General features: G+C 37.6%; 2 protein-coding genes across 13 annotated transcripts in view; one reads left to right on the top strand and one right to left on the bottom strand.

Moving 5' to 3' along the window:
• The window catches only part of GREB1L (GREB1 like retinoic acid receptor coactivator), a 168,113-nt gene extending 166,234 nt beyond the window's left edge, over positions 1-1,879 (top strand). For all 12 annotated transcript variants that reach the window (XM_035125273.2, XM_060277887.1, XM_060277884.1 and 9 more), the window contains one exon: positions 821-1,879. In XM_035125273.2, the coding sequence (XP_034981164.2) occupies positions 821-984 (164 nt within the window). In that variant the 3' untranslated portion in view covers positions 985-1,879. The remainder of the gene's footprint in view (positions 1-820) is intronic.
• Positions 1,880-2,910: 1,031 nt separating this feature from the next.
• On the bottom strand, positions 2,911-17,424 carry ESCO1 (establishment of sister chromatid cohesion N-acetyltransferase 1; the record flags this gene model as incomplete). The annotated part of the gene is given in 10 exon segments (XM_060277893.1): positions 2,911-5,913; positions 7,010-7,197; positions 8,174-8,314; positions 9,766-9,855; positions 12,260-12,391; positions 13,003-13,117; positions 14,517-14,583; positions 16,366-16,477; positions 17,123-17,161; positions 17,164-17,424. Coding segments are annotated over 10 exon segments (1,293 nt in total), but the record flags the coding sequence as incomplete, so codon positions are not given.
• Between the last annotated feature and the right edge of the window lie 6 nt (positions 17,425-17,430).

Below are 17,430 nucleotides of genomic sequence, written 5' to 3'. Positions count from 1 at the left end.
TTTGAAGCATGGTTAAAGATGAAGTGGGAATTCTTCTTATAAATATGGAATACTGTATTAGTAAAAACGCATGTTAGGCCTTTTAATGTTAGGTATACAGTGGTACTTCGGTTTACAACCACAATTGGTTCCAGAAGTCTGTACTTCACCTGAAGTGTACTTAACCTGAAGCGAACTTTCCCACTGAAAGTAATGGAAAGTGGATTAATCCGTTCCAGACGGGTCCGTGGAGTACTCAACCTGAAGTGTACTTAACCCGAAGTATGAGTGTAATTGGTTCTGGAAGTCTGTACTTAAACTGAAGCGTTTCCCACTGAAAGTAATGGAAAGTGAATTAATCTGTTCCAGATGGGTCCGCAGTGTTTGTAAACCGAGGCGGTTGTAAACCAAGGTATGACTGTAATATGGTTGCTTAACTCCCGTTTAAGACTTGACATTACAGTTGCAACTGGAAAAGCAGTTCCACCTTGTTGGAGCTTGATCGTTTCACAGGTTACGATGATACACCGTGTTTGAGGAAACCTCACATTATCACTAGTGGCATATTATGGGCAATCTTATGATTAACGGTGTGGTGGCTTTTGGCTTTCTTGGGAAGTAGAACCTGAAAGCTGTTTCCTGGAGGAAATCTGAAAAAAGTGGGTTGAGGGAGTGCTGTGTACTGTATACATTGAAATTAGGCTGGGAAAGGTGCATGCCTCATTTGTGTATATGTAATATTTCCAAGTAGGAGGGAGAAATATCAGAAAATTAACAAAACAAACAAACAAACATGGAATTGAAACGGTGGTATAAACTGTCCTTTGTTTTTTAACCTAAGGTGCAACCCTGTGTGTCATTTGCCAAGACAGGAGCTCATTGCGGCAAACAATAGTCCGCCTAGAGCTGGAAGATGAATGGCAGTTTCGTCTGAGAGATGAATTTCAGACTGCTAATAGTAGCGATGATAAGCCACTCTATTTTCTGACTGGGCGCCATATATAAGTTTGAGAGGAAACACATGGCAAAGGAAAAGAACAGAACCTGACAAGTCGGATTGTGTCTTTTCCCCCTTTCTTTGAAAGTACAATCACTGTGGAGCAAAGTGCAACCAATATTTATGTTCACTACTCTTAAGGATCCCCCAAATTTCTAACCCAGACTTTATTTTTTATGACTGAAAAGTGAATTGATTCAAGGCGATTCCTCATGGGTCACTGTTACATAATGGCATACCCATTATGACCCATGATGTGGAGAATAACATTTTTGTGGATGGCAAGTTCTCCTGTTCACTTTATACTATGCTAAAAGAGGAGAATTAAACAGACTTTTGGCATCTATCAGCTTGAATGTGTTACATGAGGTTCACAGTAAGAACGTGGAATTATTTGAAGATAATATGCTGAGGAATGATGTCCATTTCTCTTCATATCTGTACTTTTGGTACGGTATAACTCAGGGGTTTGAAAAGACAAAAAGTAACCTAGAATTGTGTGTTTGAAAGATTATTTTTGTTCACTTTCTGTGCAGTGTTAGCTTAAGGTTTGTGATTTTATATGTATTGAAACTTTTGGCAAAATTTCCACAAAAGTTAAAGTTTACTACATAAGCCTGAACAAATCGATGAATGTAAGGCAGGCATTGTATGCACACGCTGGTTTGTCAGAACAGCTGTTATTTTCACCTTTTGGGGTATCCATTATTGGTCTGAATGGAAAGATCTTCAACTCAGTAGGTGATCAGCCTTTCCTCTCTGGTAGCATGCCAAGCCACGTGCAGGAACCTATTTTTGCACATGGATCAATCTTGACAACCAGCCTGCTTATGCATATTGTCTCATCAGTGTGCTTAAACTCCACCAAAATGATGTAAGCCTCAGTACTATCAGAAATCATTTTGAGGTGACAAATCAGCCTTCTAGCTTGTTCTCACACAGCAGAAGTTCCTTTATTTCTTTTTGCAGTCGGAGCCTCGCTTGTTACAACTTTATAGTTTTATGGGCAGAGAATGCTATATGTGTGCTTTTATGGAGAGCATTTACTAACCCATGAAATACAGACAAACCATAGACCAGGAGCATGAAGTATTTAATGGCTGAAGCAAGATGAGCCACCAGTTCTGAGAGCCAAAGTTAAATAACTTCCAACTGAATTGGGACCAACAGCAGGAGCTATGTGTTTATACACATACACGCATATATAAATGTCTTAAGCACACCTGGAAAAGTTGACCAGGTCATTTTAACTATTTAGGGCTTGATGTAATGGAGCATAACTCCAGCACCTGTGTTCCACTGAGTTCAATATAGCTGTTATTCCCAACTCCCCAATGCAAGCACATGGGCATAAACAGGTAGCATGAAAAGATAGTGGAAGGAATGGGAAGTCTGAGAGCACTTTCCATATTCTTACTGTTGCAACATACATGTTCCTTTTGGTCCTAAACATAAGTAGCATACAAGGCACAGAAATAGAAGGGGGATACGGGAGGTGGGCACAGATCTCCTGTTACTGCAAGTGCCCTTGTACTGCCTCAGTACATGCTTGTTTTGATGGAAATAGTTACAGCAGAACTCAGCTGGGGTCTGTAGAATTCTTTCATCCTTAGGTACTGAACACATGTGCTTAACTGGATCAAGCTCTGTGCTTTGTTTGAATTAGAGAGAGGTGTTAAAATAACACTATTTTTAAATAGGCTGTGAATTGTTTTAAGAGTGGGTTTCTTTGTACCAGCACTTTGTGCTGTGAAATATGCTGAGAGTTTAAATGAGTACGGTACAAGCAGGACTTCATAATGCAGTTAACATTTATGGATAGAATTCACTTCCTTTTTCCTACTCGGATTTTTCCAGCTTTTCCTACTGTGACACTTTGTTGGTGGTTCCTTCCTTCACTGACATTCTTACACTTTTTCTTGTTGCACCAAGAAATATGCAGCCCGTTTTCGTTTTGTTAGTGAGAATTTCATTCTTTGCATTAAACTTATTATGATCTAAACACAAGAAGTCGATTGAGAAGCACCTGCCAAACTGCATTTAGAACAAAAGTGTTAATTGTACAACTTTTTAACCTTGTGAAAAAGCTGTTTACAAATAATGAAAAGCATAATATATTGATTGAAGTTGAAAAGGAAAGTAATGGTTTTCATACCTGTTCATTTTATTATAGCTTTATGTAAATGTAGCATGTTTCAAATGAACGATTGTTTACTTTAGTGTAGGTTATTTGGGATTTTTTGTACCCATACAAAATCTGCCTTATACCTAATGAGTACCTTAATTTTTATTTGGTAGGTTATGTAAGAACTACGGTTAGGAACTACAAGGCTAGTGTATTCACTGTGTAGCCTATTAAGACACATGTAGAATTACTTGCATTCTAGGGTCTTGTTCCCGCATAAGATGAATTTGTGAAAGTTTCCATTTTAATGCAAACTTTGCAGATAAAAAAACTTTCAAAAAATCTTTGTATATATGATGTTTGCACTAAGTTCTTAAAATTCCATGTGCTAAGAGTGATTAGACACTAGGTAAAGAGGTACAAGAATATGTGTAAGTTGAGAACTTGGAGGCTAAGCGCCTTTTCACACAATCGGGGTTTTTTGGCCATATTTGTAGCAGACTGTCTACATACCATCTCAGAACAGTTTGTGTTTATGGGTATCAGTTTCTAAGCACTATATTCTCTACCTAGAAAAATGTACTATCTCCTTGACAGCATATTCTTATCCTTACTTGATACACTACTTTCTGAACATGGTTTTCAGCAGTAGTAGTTCAAAGTAACTGCCTGAAGTTCTTGCCACTCACATTGCTACCCCACTTATGCAGTTTTTGGTTAGGGTTTTTACTATAGTGCACTCCACTGACCAACGCGTGCAGAAATATTTTAAATCATTGTTGGAAATAAAGAAGTTCAACTACTGTTATATTGGGGAATGCTTTGTGTAGAAAGATTCTGGATACATCTATTTTCTTTCTGTATTGGACAAGAGCACATTCAAAGCATTGTCACTAAGGCAAAGAAATAAAGAGTTTTGGTTGAATTCCAGCTGAAATTTATTCAGAAATTACTGACATCCATGTGCTTTAATAATGCAAGCTCTCTAAATGATTTTATGGGACAGTACATCAGAAAAAGATACCAGATGCTACAATCTAATATTTTGGTTACAAGCCTTGCCAGCAAGGCAGTGACATGAATGTATTAAAGAGGCCAGCATTATTTTACCGGTAGACTTGTCAAATATAAGTAGTTAAGACACCGGCTAATATTGAATGTAATCTGTAATTATAAAACAAATCACTCATATCTGTAATTTATGCAGTTGTTTTGTGTTACCTCTGAAAAGGGTTTAAATATTTTTCGTAGGACTGCTTCACTTCTGACCAATTTCCTATACTGGTAATTTTTATTTCTAGGGGGAAAGGTATGCAAACTGTAAATCAATAGTGTGATTATCCCATATCAGATTTGTTACAATATATGTATATATAACAAATCTGTGTGTAGGCATCATATATGTTGCTCTGCATTGTCTGCCTGCTTTTTCTCTATGTAGGGGTACATTCTCTGTGTAAGAAGTTCATCAGGTCTGAAGCAATCCTTGATGTAAAATTCTCTTAACCAAAGCTTGGTGAATTTAGCTTCACTAGCCAGTCTACCTCACATTTTATTGTTTGAATTGAAATTGTCTGCAATTGTGGCTATAGTATGTTTATAATGTTCTTTCATTAAATTCAATTAATGTTATCACATTACCATTCAAGAGTCTGTCATTCTTAAAATTGTGGAAAATCTCCTTCCATCAAACTTTTATTTGGTGAAACAGCAGCACTTTTTAAATCTGTTTCCAGTGTTACACTAACAATGTAAAGGTAAGTGGTGTTTTGAGCTGCAATGCCTTCATGTTGTAGGGCTTCCTAGAGGTAGTGCACCAGCTACTATTGGAAATGAGATAGAGACTGTTGTCAGTCTCCTTTTAGATGGAAAGTTTCCATAGTGACACTAGGAACCCGATATATTAGGTCTTCAAAATTTAGCTAGCATAGTTGGTAATCAACTCATCATTTTGATATAATAATCAGACTAGTGTTTCAATCAACTTTTAATATTCAACCATATCAAAGGCATTGATTAATTTACTGAACATTAGTACATTATTTTAAAATTATCAAATACTTTACATTATATACAGGTCAAGAAAGGCCACAGCAGTTTTTTCAACATATGCACCCTCTGAAATTGGAGGGATTTTGAATAAAGTATCAAAGTGAAGTCCACAAAAAAGTATGCTATTGCTGAAAAAAGTCAGGGCTTCCTCCTTCTCAGGCTAATCTATTCAACACTGTCTTTTTTAAAACATTGTTTTCCATTCAAAATGTACTGTATATGGAAACTAAAGAATGTCATGCTGTAGAACATCCTTTAGCGGTGATATGTATGTATAGGCTCTTAATGAAAAGGAATGCTGTCACTGCCCTGGTATATTACTTCATTGTGAACTTCAAAATGTACTTTAAAGGCGACCACACTTCTTGCACTAGTTGACAGTCCACTATGAACAATTATATACTGCATGTAAACATGACTAAGTAACTATAGATATAATACATTCTTTATATAAAAATAGCCTTTAAAAAAATTACCCTACTTTTTGAACTGTTTACAGTTAACAAAATACAGCAACCACATTTTGGTTGTTACTACTCCTGAGTTAACTGCTAGGAAGTGTCCCCATATCTGTCTGCAGCTGGACAATAATTTTGCTATTGAATTTCCACTCTAAGCAGGTTGTTGTCCACTGAGAAAGTTATATACCAAGAACTGACTAGTTCCAAAGTACCGTGTTGCAAACAGTTTTCCATCAGGGGTAGGATCAGAAAAGGCGATTTCTTCTTTACTCAAATATGAGCCATATATAAAGTTACTCCTGTTTAAAGATATTTTAAAAAGTAACAGCGTTAACATAACATACACGGGTACCATGCTATTTGATCAAATAATCCCCCATCAATCAAGTGAAACAACTAGCACCATCAAATGCCACCCGATTCCATGTTTTTTAAAAAGCAGTCTTAAAGACCGGGTGGGAGGGTAAGAAGAGAAATTACAACAGTTCACACAACTTTTGAAATATGACTATCTACTCTCTGGACTCAGTTACGATGAAACAGAAGGCTTCCAATAATAGCACATAAAGTGAAAGGTGTGACTGGCTGACTATTTACTTTTTATGTTTTGCAAGCATGCTTATTTAGATTAATATTCTGATTTTTGAAGCACTTTAGAATATTCAAATGACTGTATAAAATGCTAAATATTTTGGGCACTATTCAGCTTCTGTCCTGTCCAAGAGTGGAATAAGATTCCCTTTCCTCCTCCAATATCTACCCCTTGCAGCATCTGCCATGTTCCACAAATGTGGAGGACATCAATGCGATCTGTGATTTGATGTTGGCTTTCAGCTGGTACCTTGTGAAAATCATGAGGAACTGGGCTTTGGATCCATGAATTGCTTTGTAAAAATAGTCTATCCAACTGGATGGAGAGAACTACAGAATTGCTCCCCAGTCATTCAGCCCTCTCTCTCATGGGACTTTATTTTGGGAGGAGATCCAAAAAGCTCCTATTCCCTCCTCACGGAAGGGGGGGGGGGGAACCCTGTGGTTATTGCTGCTAAAAATGTGCCTTGCCACTTCCCTTTCACAAACACACTATGTTTTTGTTCCTTATTGACACATCCACCACAGCACATTCTCTCTCACCTCTGGCTAGAATTGAGAAGGGAAGGGCAAAGATTGTAGGGCATTTCAAAACTCTGAACAGAGGCGAAAGAAAGTGGAACTATTCTTAACAGACAGCAGAGGTGGGGAAAGCCTTCAACCAGCTAATTTTTGTTTGATTCTAAGGACTGAGATGCTCTTGTGGGTATCAGGGATGGTGCATGTGCGCCTGCAGGCACCATGATGGGGACTCCGGTCCTATACTTAACACATTTCATACTGAAATATAAAATAAATGTTTACCTCAAACATTCTAACATCCGAGAAGCAACTTTCTTCCGACGCATCATGCTAAACACCCAGATGCGACTAATTCCACAGATAGCAGGTTCAGGAGATGTTGAGCAGCACCAAGCCTTTTGCCTTTCAAATGTGACTTTCTCGTTTTCTGAACTAACTTCTGGTATCTTTTCTTCGATAACTCTGTATCCCTAGAGAACAAACCTAGCTTCAGCATACTTTACCAATGCAAAGTGCACTAAAACAGCTAATGTAAGGTGAACTTGTCTATTATAGATGTTTAACTCATTACTACCTCCTTTCAGAATTTTGTTCAATCACACCGTTGCCGTTTTTATTACAAGGAAAAGAACAAAAAGCAAGCAGCTTTTGTGTTTCAAACAGAGAAATCATCTGCTAGAGTTAACAGTCACTTCCTACAATGTGGAACTTTAGAGTTTAATTAGGGTATATGGCCTGCAACAGTCCCCCTGTCCCCCCCCCCAGGTGTGTCTGTCCTCTGCCCAGCTGGTGCAGCATACAATTCATCTTGATAGTATCCCTCATTAGGATGTACTTTTGGGGGGTAGAAGGAAATACCTCATTAAAAAAACCCCACCCATCCAAGCTATGTTCTTTACGATATCTGAGCAGAACTAGAGAACATTGTCTTCAGGCAGCTTGGAGCTTGCAACAGACAGAATTCTGAGTAATCCCACTTACAGAAGACATTCCAGATTGCTTCAGGCATAAAGCTAACAGCCAATTTAAGGGAAGAAGTAGAAGAAGAAGGAGGAGGAGTTTGATATCCCGCTTTATCCCTACCCGAAGGAGTCTCAAATTGGCTAACATTCTCCTTTCCCTTCCTCTCCCACAACAAACACTCTGTGAGGTGAGTGGGGCTGAGACTTCAGTTCCCGTATGCTACTCCTTCCCTCCTCAAACAGTTCACATTGCCCATTACAGAAAGGGTTACTGCTAGCTGTGTCAAGAAGCATATGAAAAATTAAAAACTGAACAAAAGCCAAAAACCAGCCTTCAACATTACTCAGAAGACTGAGCCACTTGCAAATAATGCTCTTTATAGTATGGCCTACCCACAGAAAATACTACAAAAATGAAGAGAGCTTAAAAAAACCCCACCCAATGAATGAAGAAGAAACTTGTTCTGGACACAGCCTTACTCACCCATTGGATATGTTCGGCGATTAAGCATCCTGTTACTTTTTTATCATTAGAAATAAATAACAATGTCTTAGTTCTGGAGCATGTAAGAGGAGCTTGTTGAAATCCCAGATCATTATCTACCATCTCTCTGATTTCATCAACCTGCCAAAAATTGCATAATATAATTATACCCAGTATATTCACAAGTAAAAAAAGATTTTTTAAAATAAGTTCTAGGCCAGGCATCCCCAATGTTTTGGACTACAATTTCCATCTTCCCCGACCACTGGTCCTGTTAGCTAGGGATCATGGGAGTTGTAGGCCAAAACATCTGGAGGGCCGCACTTTGGGGATGCCTGGTTTAGAAGAACAGGGTTCAGTTACGCTCAATAGAGATCCTGTTACATTCAGGCACTGTGCTTGCACAAACCCTGCATATTTCCTATGAGGCAATTTTAATCTGCTTTAGTATTTTCACTTTTGTAGATTTTAAAGTATGGTTGAAATTTTATTCTTTCATCACTTAGTAAAATTTGTTTGCAAAAATTTCATGAAATAAATAATTGCCTATGACAAAGCTGATTTTAATGTGCTTTCCTAGTTCCTTAGAATCAGTTCTAAGAGAGGTTATATTTCAGGAGTCTTTCTCATTCAGATCTTCTCTGCAAGTTCTGACATGTTATTCTTCCATGGAGGAAAGACAGCACACCTCAATTGCAGGTTTTTGCTCTCTATGATCAAAAAAGTAGCCTCTACAGTAGAGTGTCGTAAGTTCCAGGTTACTTAGCCATGTAAACTAGAAATCTTTTCTTACATTTTTTCCTTCGAGAGCTCCCCAGTGGCCTGTCAGGATAGTTATATACTTCTATTCAATAACAAGCTCTGGCATGGCAAATGTGATGTTATCTAAAATAACTGGACCATTCATACCTATTATATCCGTACCTTTAAATGCCACAGGTCTATGTGGATAGTCAGAGGCAGCAGATATTTAATCTCGGGGAAAGGTTTACAAACAGTCAGCCCCTATGCATTCACTTTATTTTCAAGTTTCTCTAATCTACATCTAGACCCAAAAAGGGAGCACTAAAATAACACTACAGTGGTACCTCGGTTTATGAACACAATTGGTTCCGGAAGTCTGTTCATAAACTGAAGCGTTCATAAACTGAAGCGAACTTTCCCATTGAAAGTAATGGAAAGTGGATTAATCCGTTCCAGACGGGTCCGCGAAGTACTTAAACTGAAGCGTTCATAAACTGAAACATGGGTGTAATTGGTTCCGGAAGTCTGTTCATAAACTGAAGCGTTCATAAACTGAAGCGAACTTTCCCATTAAAAGTAAAGGAAAGTGAATTAATCCGTTCCAGATAAGTCTGCGGCGTTCATAAACTGAAAATTCATAAACCGAGGTTCCACTGTACTAGTAATAGGTCTTTCTGGTTGCTGATTTGTGTGCTGATTAGGAGACAGCCAGCTGATGTTAACACAGGAACCAACCTGTTAAATGCACTTGAAATTATGAGCCAAGTTCATACAAATGCTTAACTAAGCTATTTGCTCATGTGAAAAACAAAGAAGAGAATAGAGTTTTTTTTAAAGGTTTGTTCTACCTTTCTTAGTGCATATTTTGGATCATCAGGAAGTACCATTATTATCTTGCCATCAGGATACTCAGCCAAAATTCTCTCTTTTTTCCAGCCCTAAAAAAGCACATAATAAATACTTGACTAAATAGACACTTTTACATTGCTTAACCCAACGTTCGCATCAATGCAAAATGATCTATGTGTAAGAGGAATGGATTTCTGCTTGTACAACAGGACTTCACTTTCCCCTACCGCAGCCCTCAGCACACCCTTAAAATCTGCATCTTGTTTAGTAGGCAACAAACCCAATTGGGTTGTTGTTTAATTTATTCATATTAACACCATCAAAGTGTTTTAATACTTCAGAATTTCCTCTTGTTCTTTTTTCTGTGGTTGCCCCAAACAACTCTAAGACAAAGTAGCTGACAACTGGCACATCTACTTGGTTATCAGATCCAATACCCCAAACACCAAAGCAGAGCAACTATATGTGCAGGTGGATGATTCTAGCCACTAGTGAACAGAAATGAGCCGATTTTAAAAACAGAGTTTCTTTAACAAACATTGTTACCTCCATAAATACAAAATATTACATTTTAACATCTTGGCATGCAAAAGACCTCCAGGAGGTTTTCAATGAACTGAGTGGCATGCAATGGTTCAAATACGGAATCATTCATTTTGTAACTGGTCATAACGATCATAGTCACAAAAATGAGGCTATAAAAAGAATAACTACCTTCTAAGAACCTAAAGGGATAAGTTGCTATGCTGTGTGTATCTGAAGTTAAACATACTCAAAAATTAGGTAATTAAATCTTCTTCAGATCCACACTGATGGTGATTAATGAGCAGTACCTGCATGGAAAAACAAAACAAAAAGCCACTTAAGTCTATTAAGATGGGACTTAGCCAGAAATTAGAGTTTATGTTGCTCAGAAAGGATGCAGAAAGTTATGGTGTATTTCACTAGCCTAAGTGACGTATATCTGAAACACAAAACACTTTGAAGCAGGGAGAAAGGGGAACTCCCTGGAAGATATGCTGTCTTCTAAATTTAAAACATGACTTAAAAATAATAATCTGGAACTGTTGTTTTCAGTACTACATGCTCTTTTTTCAAACAAATAATAATGTACTAAAGCAACTAACCATGGCTACCAGATTAAGATCCTTTTCAGTACTAGCAGTAAGAGTTCATTTCATCAAGGTATTTAGCTTCTATTCCACCCTATTCAAAAGGTAGGTTTCAATTTTAGAAACCCAGAAATATTAAAAGAAACTTCCTCAAAGTCTACTAATATGCATTCTCATCTACATTTTTGGATTTATTTCTCCCTTACTAATAGCGATATAGGGCATCACAAACTGAGGGTAGAATTTGTAAAAGGTTAGACAATGGAATGCATCACATATTGGGCTACCTCCAAAGACAGTTTGGGAACTACAGTTAGTTCAGAATGTGGCTAGCTGTGACTAGGCATTATGAACACAGAAGCCAGTGCTTTGCCAGCTTCAAGGGCTATTGCTCCATTTCTGGGTCACAAAACCTCCAACATGCACCCTTAATTTAGCTTTCAGTTTATATCAATTATTATTTTAAAAAACTAATTTAGTCCTGTACTTTCATACAGGAGTCTAGAAACAAGAGCCTTTTTAGTAATATCAATTGCTATGCTGTGATCGTTTTGAACGCAGCCCTGGAGAGAAGTTTTTAAAAAGCTAAAATGGCTTAACTACCTTGTGTAGGTAACAAATACTGGTCTGATCGTTTTCAGATAGCCTCTTTTTAAACTATAAATGTTGTGATATATCTGTGGATGATTACTTCTTTTAAAAATTATATGACTGTGAATTGTACAACTATAACGATATACAAAATATTCTTATATCCCAAGCTAGATTTGAACCAAAGATTGAATTTGTGTCATACATAAATTAAGTAGCTTGGTGAATTCAGTTCAGTTGTCCTGGAGGTCTTATCAATGTCAATGTACGGAAGGTAACACATATGATAAAGAAAACAAACTTCACTGATTTTAATGGAAGTTACAGGGACACATTATGATTAGACTAATAGCAGTTTTGTTTGGTATGCAATTTTTGAAATTAAAAGTCAGACTATGCAAAGTTTAGCATTTTCTATTAGCCAAGTTACTTGAAAATATGGCCATATACAGTAACTAATTTACACATATTTACAGTTTTATGCAAATAGAGAAACTACTGACTAGATTAGTCCATCCTTGAGTGCTCAAGTCAAATACAGTACTGTAAGATTGCTGCATAGGAAAAAATACCAGGACCAGGAAAAAAACACTTGAAAAGGTATGATGAATTAACATTGATACATTAATAACTGACTAGCATTCAAAAACACATTTAAATGGATCTAACTCTTGCCTACAATTTTTAGGGTGATTATTAAATAGTCTATATCCAACAGTAAATGCTGTTCTGGTTGATCCATAGCAAAAGCTCCAAAGCATACAATGTTATATGAAAGAAATGTTCTTACCACATATTTTACAGCACTTATGAACTGGTTGTGGAAGAGTAGGTGTTGAGTTTCATCCTCAGGATTTGAAGCACTATAGAGCATCCCACAAATGTTGCAAGAAATGGCTCCAAACCGCTTTTGTCCTGCATCCTATATTAAAAAGTAAATATAGTGCTCATTCAGGAGCAGTAATATGCACATTAAACAAAGTTTCTTAACACAATAGGCAGTTTACAAAAACATGAACTCCTGCTGACTCCATGTTGCTTAAATTTACACTACTTTCCTTTACTATGAGGAAAAGATTTTCTGCAAGTGTACTCTATCAAGTGATTTGTTTGAATTTTGTTTTTACATACACAAACCAGCAAAATCCTAATGTGTGAGAGAGTATGGATGGAGGCGAGTTTATATTTTGTTCACTCATGGAACAATACCTGTCAGTAGTAATCTGGGCACCCAGAGTCAGAAGCACAAGGCACGATTTTCCTCTCTGTGACCTAATCCCCAAATTTGCACTTTACATTTCTTTACATAATTAAATGATAACCATCAATGTATTTAGGAGGAATAAAAGTCAGTGTCATCCATGACATTGGTGGGTGGGTAGTCAGTGGGCTGTAGCCAACGCTAGTCCTACGCAAAGCAGACTTAGGTTTATTAATTTCAATGGGTCCACTCTGTGTGAAACTTAGACACAATGTATTTTGATTAAAATTATGCACAAGAACATAAAAATACTTACAATGCACAATACTTACTATGATCAGCTGCTTATCGCTATCTTTTACTACATCTTTTGGTTTTCGAATATGTTCTTCAGATGAAAGCAAACCACCACATTTTGATGCTAAGGCAATCTTTGGCAAACATGTCCTTTAAGTATAAAAATAGTTCAAATAAACAATATGTTGCCTACTTCTCTATATATTTTAATATGTAGTTAAATTCAGCTAAAAATTCAAATATTAAACCAAGGTAACTGGAACCTATTTTAATGCAAAAAAACTTTAATTGTTTAAAATTCTTTAGCTATGCTTTGTTGAAAAAATATGGTTCATATTAAAAAAACAAGCAAAATCTACAAGTGCAAATCCTACACTCATCTGATAGACCAGGATTGTAAATAACCACTTGCTCGGCCAACTAAGAATTGCTTCCAGGTGACCACACACAACTGACCAACCCCATCATGATTCTCCCATGAGCCTTAACGAACTTGCTGGCTTTCTAAAAGTTCAGTGAGAGAAGCCAGCCTGCTGGGTTTGGGAGGCTGCACTAGTGTTCTATTACTACCATGCTATGATTCACAGTGGGTTGTGCAAGCAGTACAACATTAATGGAGGTTGTTCCATGCAGCTTCCCATTTCTTCTCAGTTTAGGTGGTGGAAAATGTAGCCTTAGGAAAAGACACAGGGTGGGGATGAAACTCAGGAGAGGAATGATTTCTCTTTAATATGTCATTTGCATGGCAGACTATCAGAAATATCTATGGGAAATGGGGGGGGGCCTTTCCTTACTATGAATGATGAAGAAGTATAGCGGAGCCTATTTAGAGAGGGCACCGTTCAGCATGTCCTGCTTATCCTAACAATATGGATGCATACAGTTATGAACATTTTAATTCTCAATAGCAAGCCTTTAATTATATCATCACTCGGGACTTCAGTCAATACAAATTGCATACAACTCCCATAAGGAATAATTGCATTTATATTCAATAAGCTAACGGGCTAACTGGAAGCCATAACTAAGTCTATAAAAGTTTAATACTTCAATAATAAAAGATAGCAACCTCTAACATTTGAAACCTCTAATTACTTGAAATACAGAATAGCTTATGGCAAGAACCAAGGCTTGCATACGAAAAAAGTATGGGAAGCAGCTATATTTGTTTCAGAGTCTTCATAGGAATGTCAGGGGGAAGTACTAGTCTTGGCAGAGCCTGATCATACCAGGAGGAAAGAATACCCATGAGTTTAGAGGCCTGAAAATACAGGGTCTGCAGCCACTTAAAAGTTTCTTTTTCCAAAACCAAGAGCAATACAAAAAGGAAGGTATTCTTGCATCAACAGCTTCTGTCGGTAGAGCATGAGAATCTTAATCTCAGGGTTGTGGGTCTGCATTGCAGGGGGTTGGACGAGGGTCCCTGGCAACTCTACTATTCTACAATTCTATGATTTTATTTCAATAGTTGTGGTGAGAAGGGCTTAATACATGCTTTAAAAGGTTCACTGCAGGAACAAAGGCAACAAGCAATGCAACTAATTTATACCTGCTCTCAATTGTCTCAGAGGTTTTATTTGTGAACAGAGTCCGAACCAACTGCTTGGGAGCTGCATCTATAAAGGAATAAATGTGTTACTTTACTTCCACACACACACATATATAATATCCCATGTATACCCAGTATTTGAGATTTTATCTGTTTGATGGCAGAGAATGACAGACATGCAGAAATAAAACACAAATATTAACCTAAAATAAATCAATTTTCTGTGTAATTTTGCCTTACAACATACAATTTTCTATTATTGAAGGTTTATATCTGGCCACTAAAAAACTTTTGTAACCAAATGCAAAGTTGGATTCAGAATACAGTAGTCAAACATAATCCCTTGAACACAATATAAACCATTACAGCTGCTTTGTGTGGTCTGCATATCTAAAAAAATGGAAAGGGTGCAGAACTCAGTGGGAGAGCTTTCATGCACAGGATGCCAAAATCAATCCCTGGCATCTCCAATCTTAAGAATTCCAGGCAACATGACTAAGAAAGACCTAATCCGAAGCTTCACCAAGATAGCTCCTGTAAAAGTAGAGAACACTAAGAGCATCAGAACTATTGTATGACTCAAAAATTAAGATAAGGAACAACTGCCAACACAGTAGCACTTCTAATAATGATTAAAGAATTGCAGTATATAGTATGTAGCCAAAGAGCTTAGTACTTAGTATGTAGTACTAAGACCAGCATTATACTTAAGGTGATATACTACCGTAAGGTAAAAGCAGTAGTCTTGTCAGCAATGGCATAGTTTGAGGTGAACAATTTTTGAACATACCAGGGAATCCATTCAAAGATATGTGAACTTGGTAAATAAGAACAATGGGATCAACCGCTGTGTGTTATTTGGAAGGGTGGGCAACACTTTTGTTCCCAAGGACATGCAGCAGTGGATGTGCAGTTGGCAGTCACATGCTAGTCAGCATGGCCAAAGCCAGTGATGGTTAGGGCCTGGACTAGTGGTTGGTGGGGCCATTCACACATACATTCATATTTTCTCACACACACAGCACATGATTGTGTTTAGGCTTGCTCTTCCATGTACAAATGGCTTAAGGTTCAGTCGGTACGACACCAATCTCATTTTGCCTCCAAGCGAGTCATTATCACTTAGCTACACAGTTCTGAGCTGCTTTCTGAACTAGATTAACTCCACCTCTTTATTTTCAACAGCAACTGGGAGCCAAAAGGCCAGAGGGTCTTGCTGACCAAGAGGTCTCTCTCTGCAACACCCACTGCGACCCTCCAGCTGCCCTGGAAATGTGAAGCCAACTGGAGCTAATTGGTTGTTTTTATTTTATTACCCAATTTGTTTTTTTATATTGTGATTTTATGCTGTAACAATCCTGAGACCTGCGGGTGTAGGGCGGTATAGAAATTTAATAAATAATAATCTGGTACTGCTGCAGCTCTCCTCACCAGTTGAAGCAATCTTGGCACCACCAGCACCAAATCACAGCTGCAGGCTCAAACAGCGCTTGGATCCTGTTAATGGTCCAGCCCTAAAGACCTGGGGCACTTGCCTCCCTTGCAGGACATATGGAGCAATTTACATGGAAAGTTGTGTGTAATTCCTGCAAGGAGAGCCTGAGACCAGTGAGCTGTCCACATGTGGTCTAGCTAGTCAGCTGCGACGATACTTTCAGCTTAGTCTGTCAAGGGCATAGTGCTGGAATGAATTATACACAGTGCCTTTTCCAATTCATGCTTCTAGTTTTATGAACAAATCCATCAAGCGTTTCCTGTAATACAACTTGTAATTCAGCTACTGATAATTCACACAAATAAGATGTTATAAAGTTGTGAAAATGTATGGAACTTGTATTTTAAGATTCACCTTGAGGTTTTATTTCTGCTCTTTCTTTTTTTACTTCCTTCACTGGTGACTGTGCTGTAATTATTTTCCTTGGCGTACTTTCTGGACTTGAGTCCAAATGTAAATTGAAGCCCTAAAGAAAATATTGAAACATAGCATTTTAGACAAATTATTCCACTATGTGTCATGTGCCTTACCAAACCAAAGACTTAGAAAAACCCATATGAATTTACTATATTAGCAATCTGACAATAGATCCAATACTGACAAAAAGAGTACAGCACTTGGGAAACAACAATCATTCACATTATTTATTCCTGTTTAATTTAGTAACTGAATTACATAAATTAGCTTTAAAAAGTCTAGTGGCAAAAATATTGCGGACCACTTTTTGCACTTGGTGCTGCCCTGCACATTATTCTATTGACCACAGAAAGCAATTATGCTGTGGTACACTGCAGAGATGTCTGGTTTTGCTGTTGAAGGGAAGCTTTGAAAAGCTTCTGTTGTACTGTAAACCAACAATGGATGTGCTAGAAGATTTCATCGGCAGCCAACCATGCACACCTGCTTAAAGTGAAATTGACCAGAATAGCTTTTTCATATGATTTAGAAAAAGCAGTAATGGGATGAAATGACCCATTTTAAGCAGATTGCACCGTGGTATATTAAAGTAACTGCACAGACTGCCTCACAAAAACATTTCTAATCTGACACTGAAATATACCGTATAATAAATGTGTGCAATTATCATACAATAATATTAAAAACTGATTACCTCATCTGGGGCTGGCTCAGGGCATGGTGTTGGCTCAGGGTAGAGAGACCATTTTCTATAGCCACCCTATCTTTAGCCTGGATTCCTTTAGAGCAAGGTATATTTAACTTCTGCTCTTGTGCTGCGTTGCCATTGTCCTCTGATTGTACCTGTTTCCTTTGGGCTTCTGGAAGGTGCATTTCTACAACTGCTGCTTGTTGTTTCTCTGGAATATTGCACTTTAACAAACCAAGTGCTGGAGTACTTGAGGAATTTGCAGGACTTTGGGTCACATGATTAACCTTTGCTAATTTTATTTTGGTCCATTT

This window comes from Zootoca vivipara, chromosome 8, assembly GCF_963506605.1.
Source record: "Zootoca vivipara chromosome 8, rZooViv1.1, whole genome shotgun sequence".
Taxonomy (NCBI): domain Eukaryota; kingdom Metazoa; phylum Chordata; class Lepidosauria; order Squamata; family Lacertidae; genus Zootoca; species Zootoca vivipara.
Note: the sequence above shows the minus strand (reverse complement) of the source record. Positions and strands in the feature narration are given on the sequence as shown.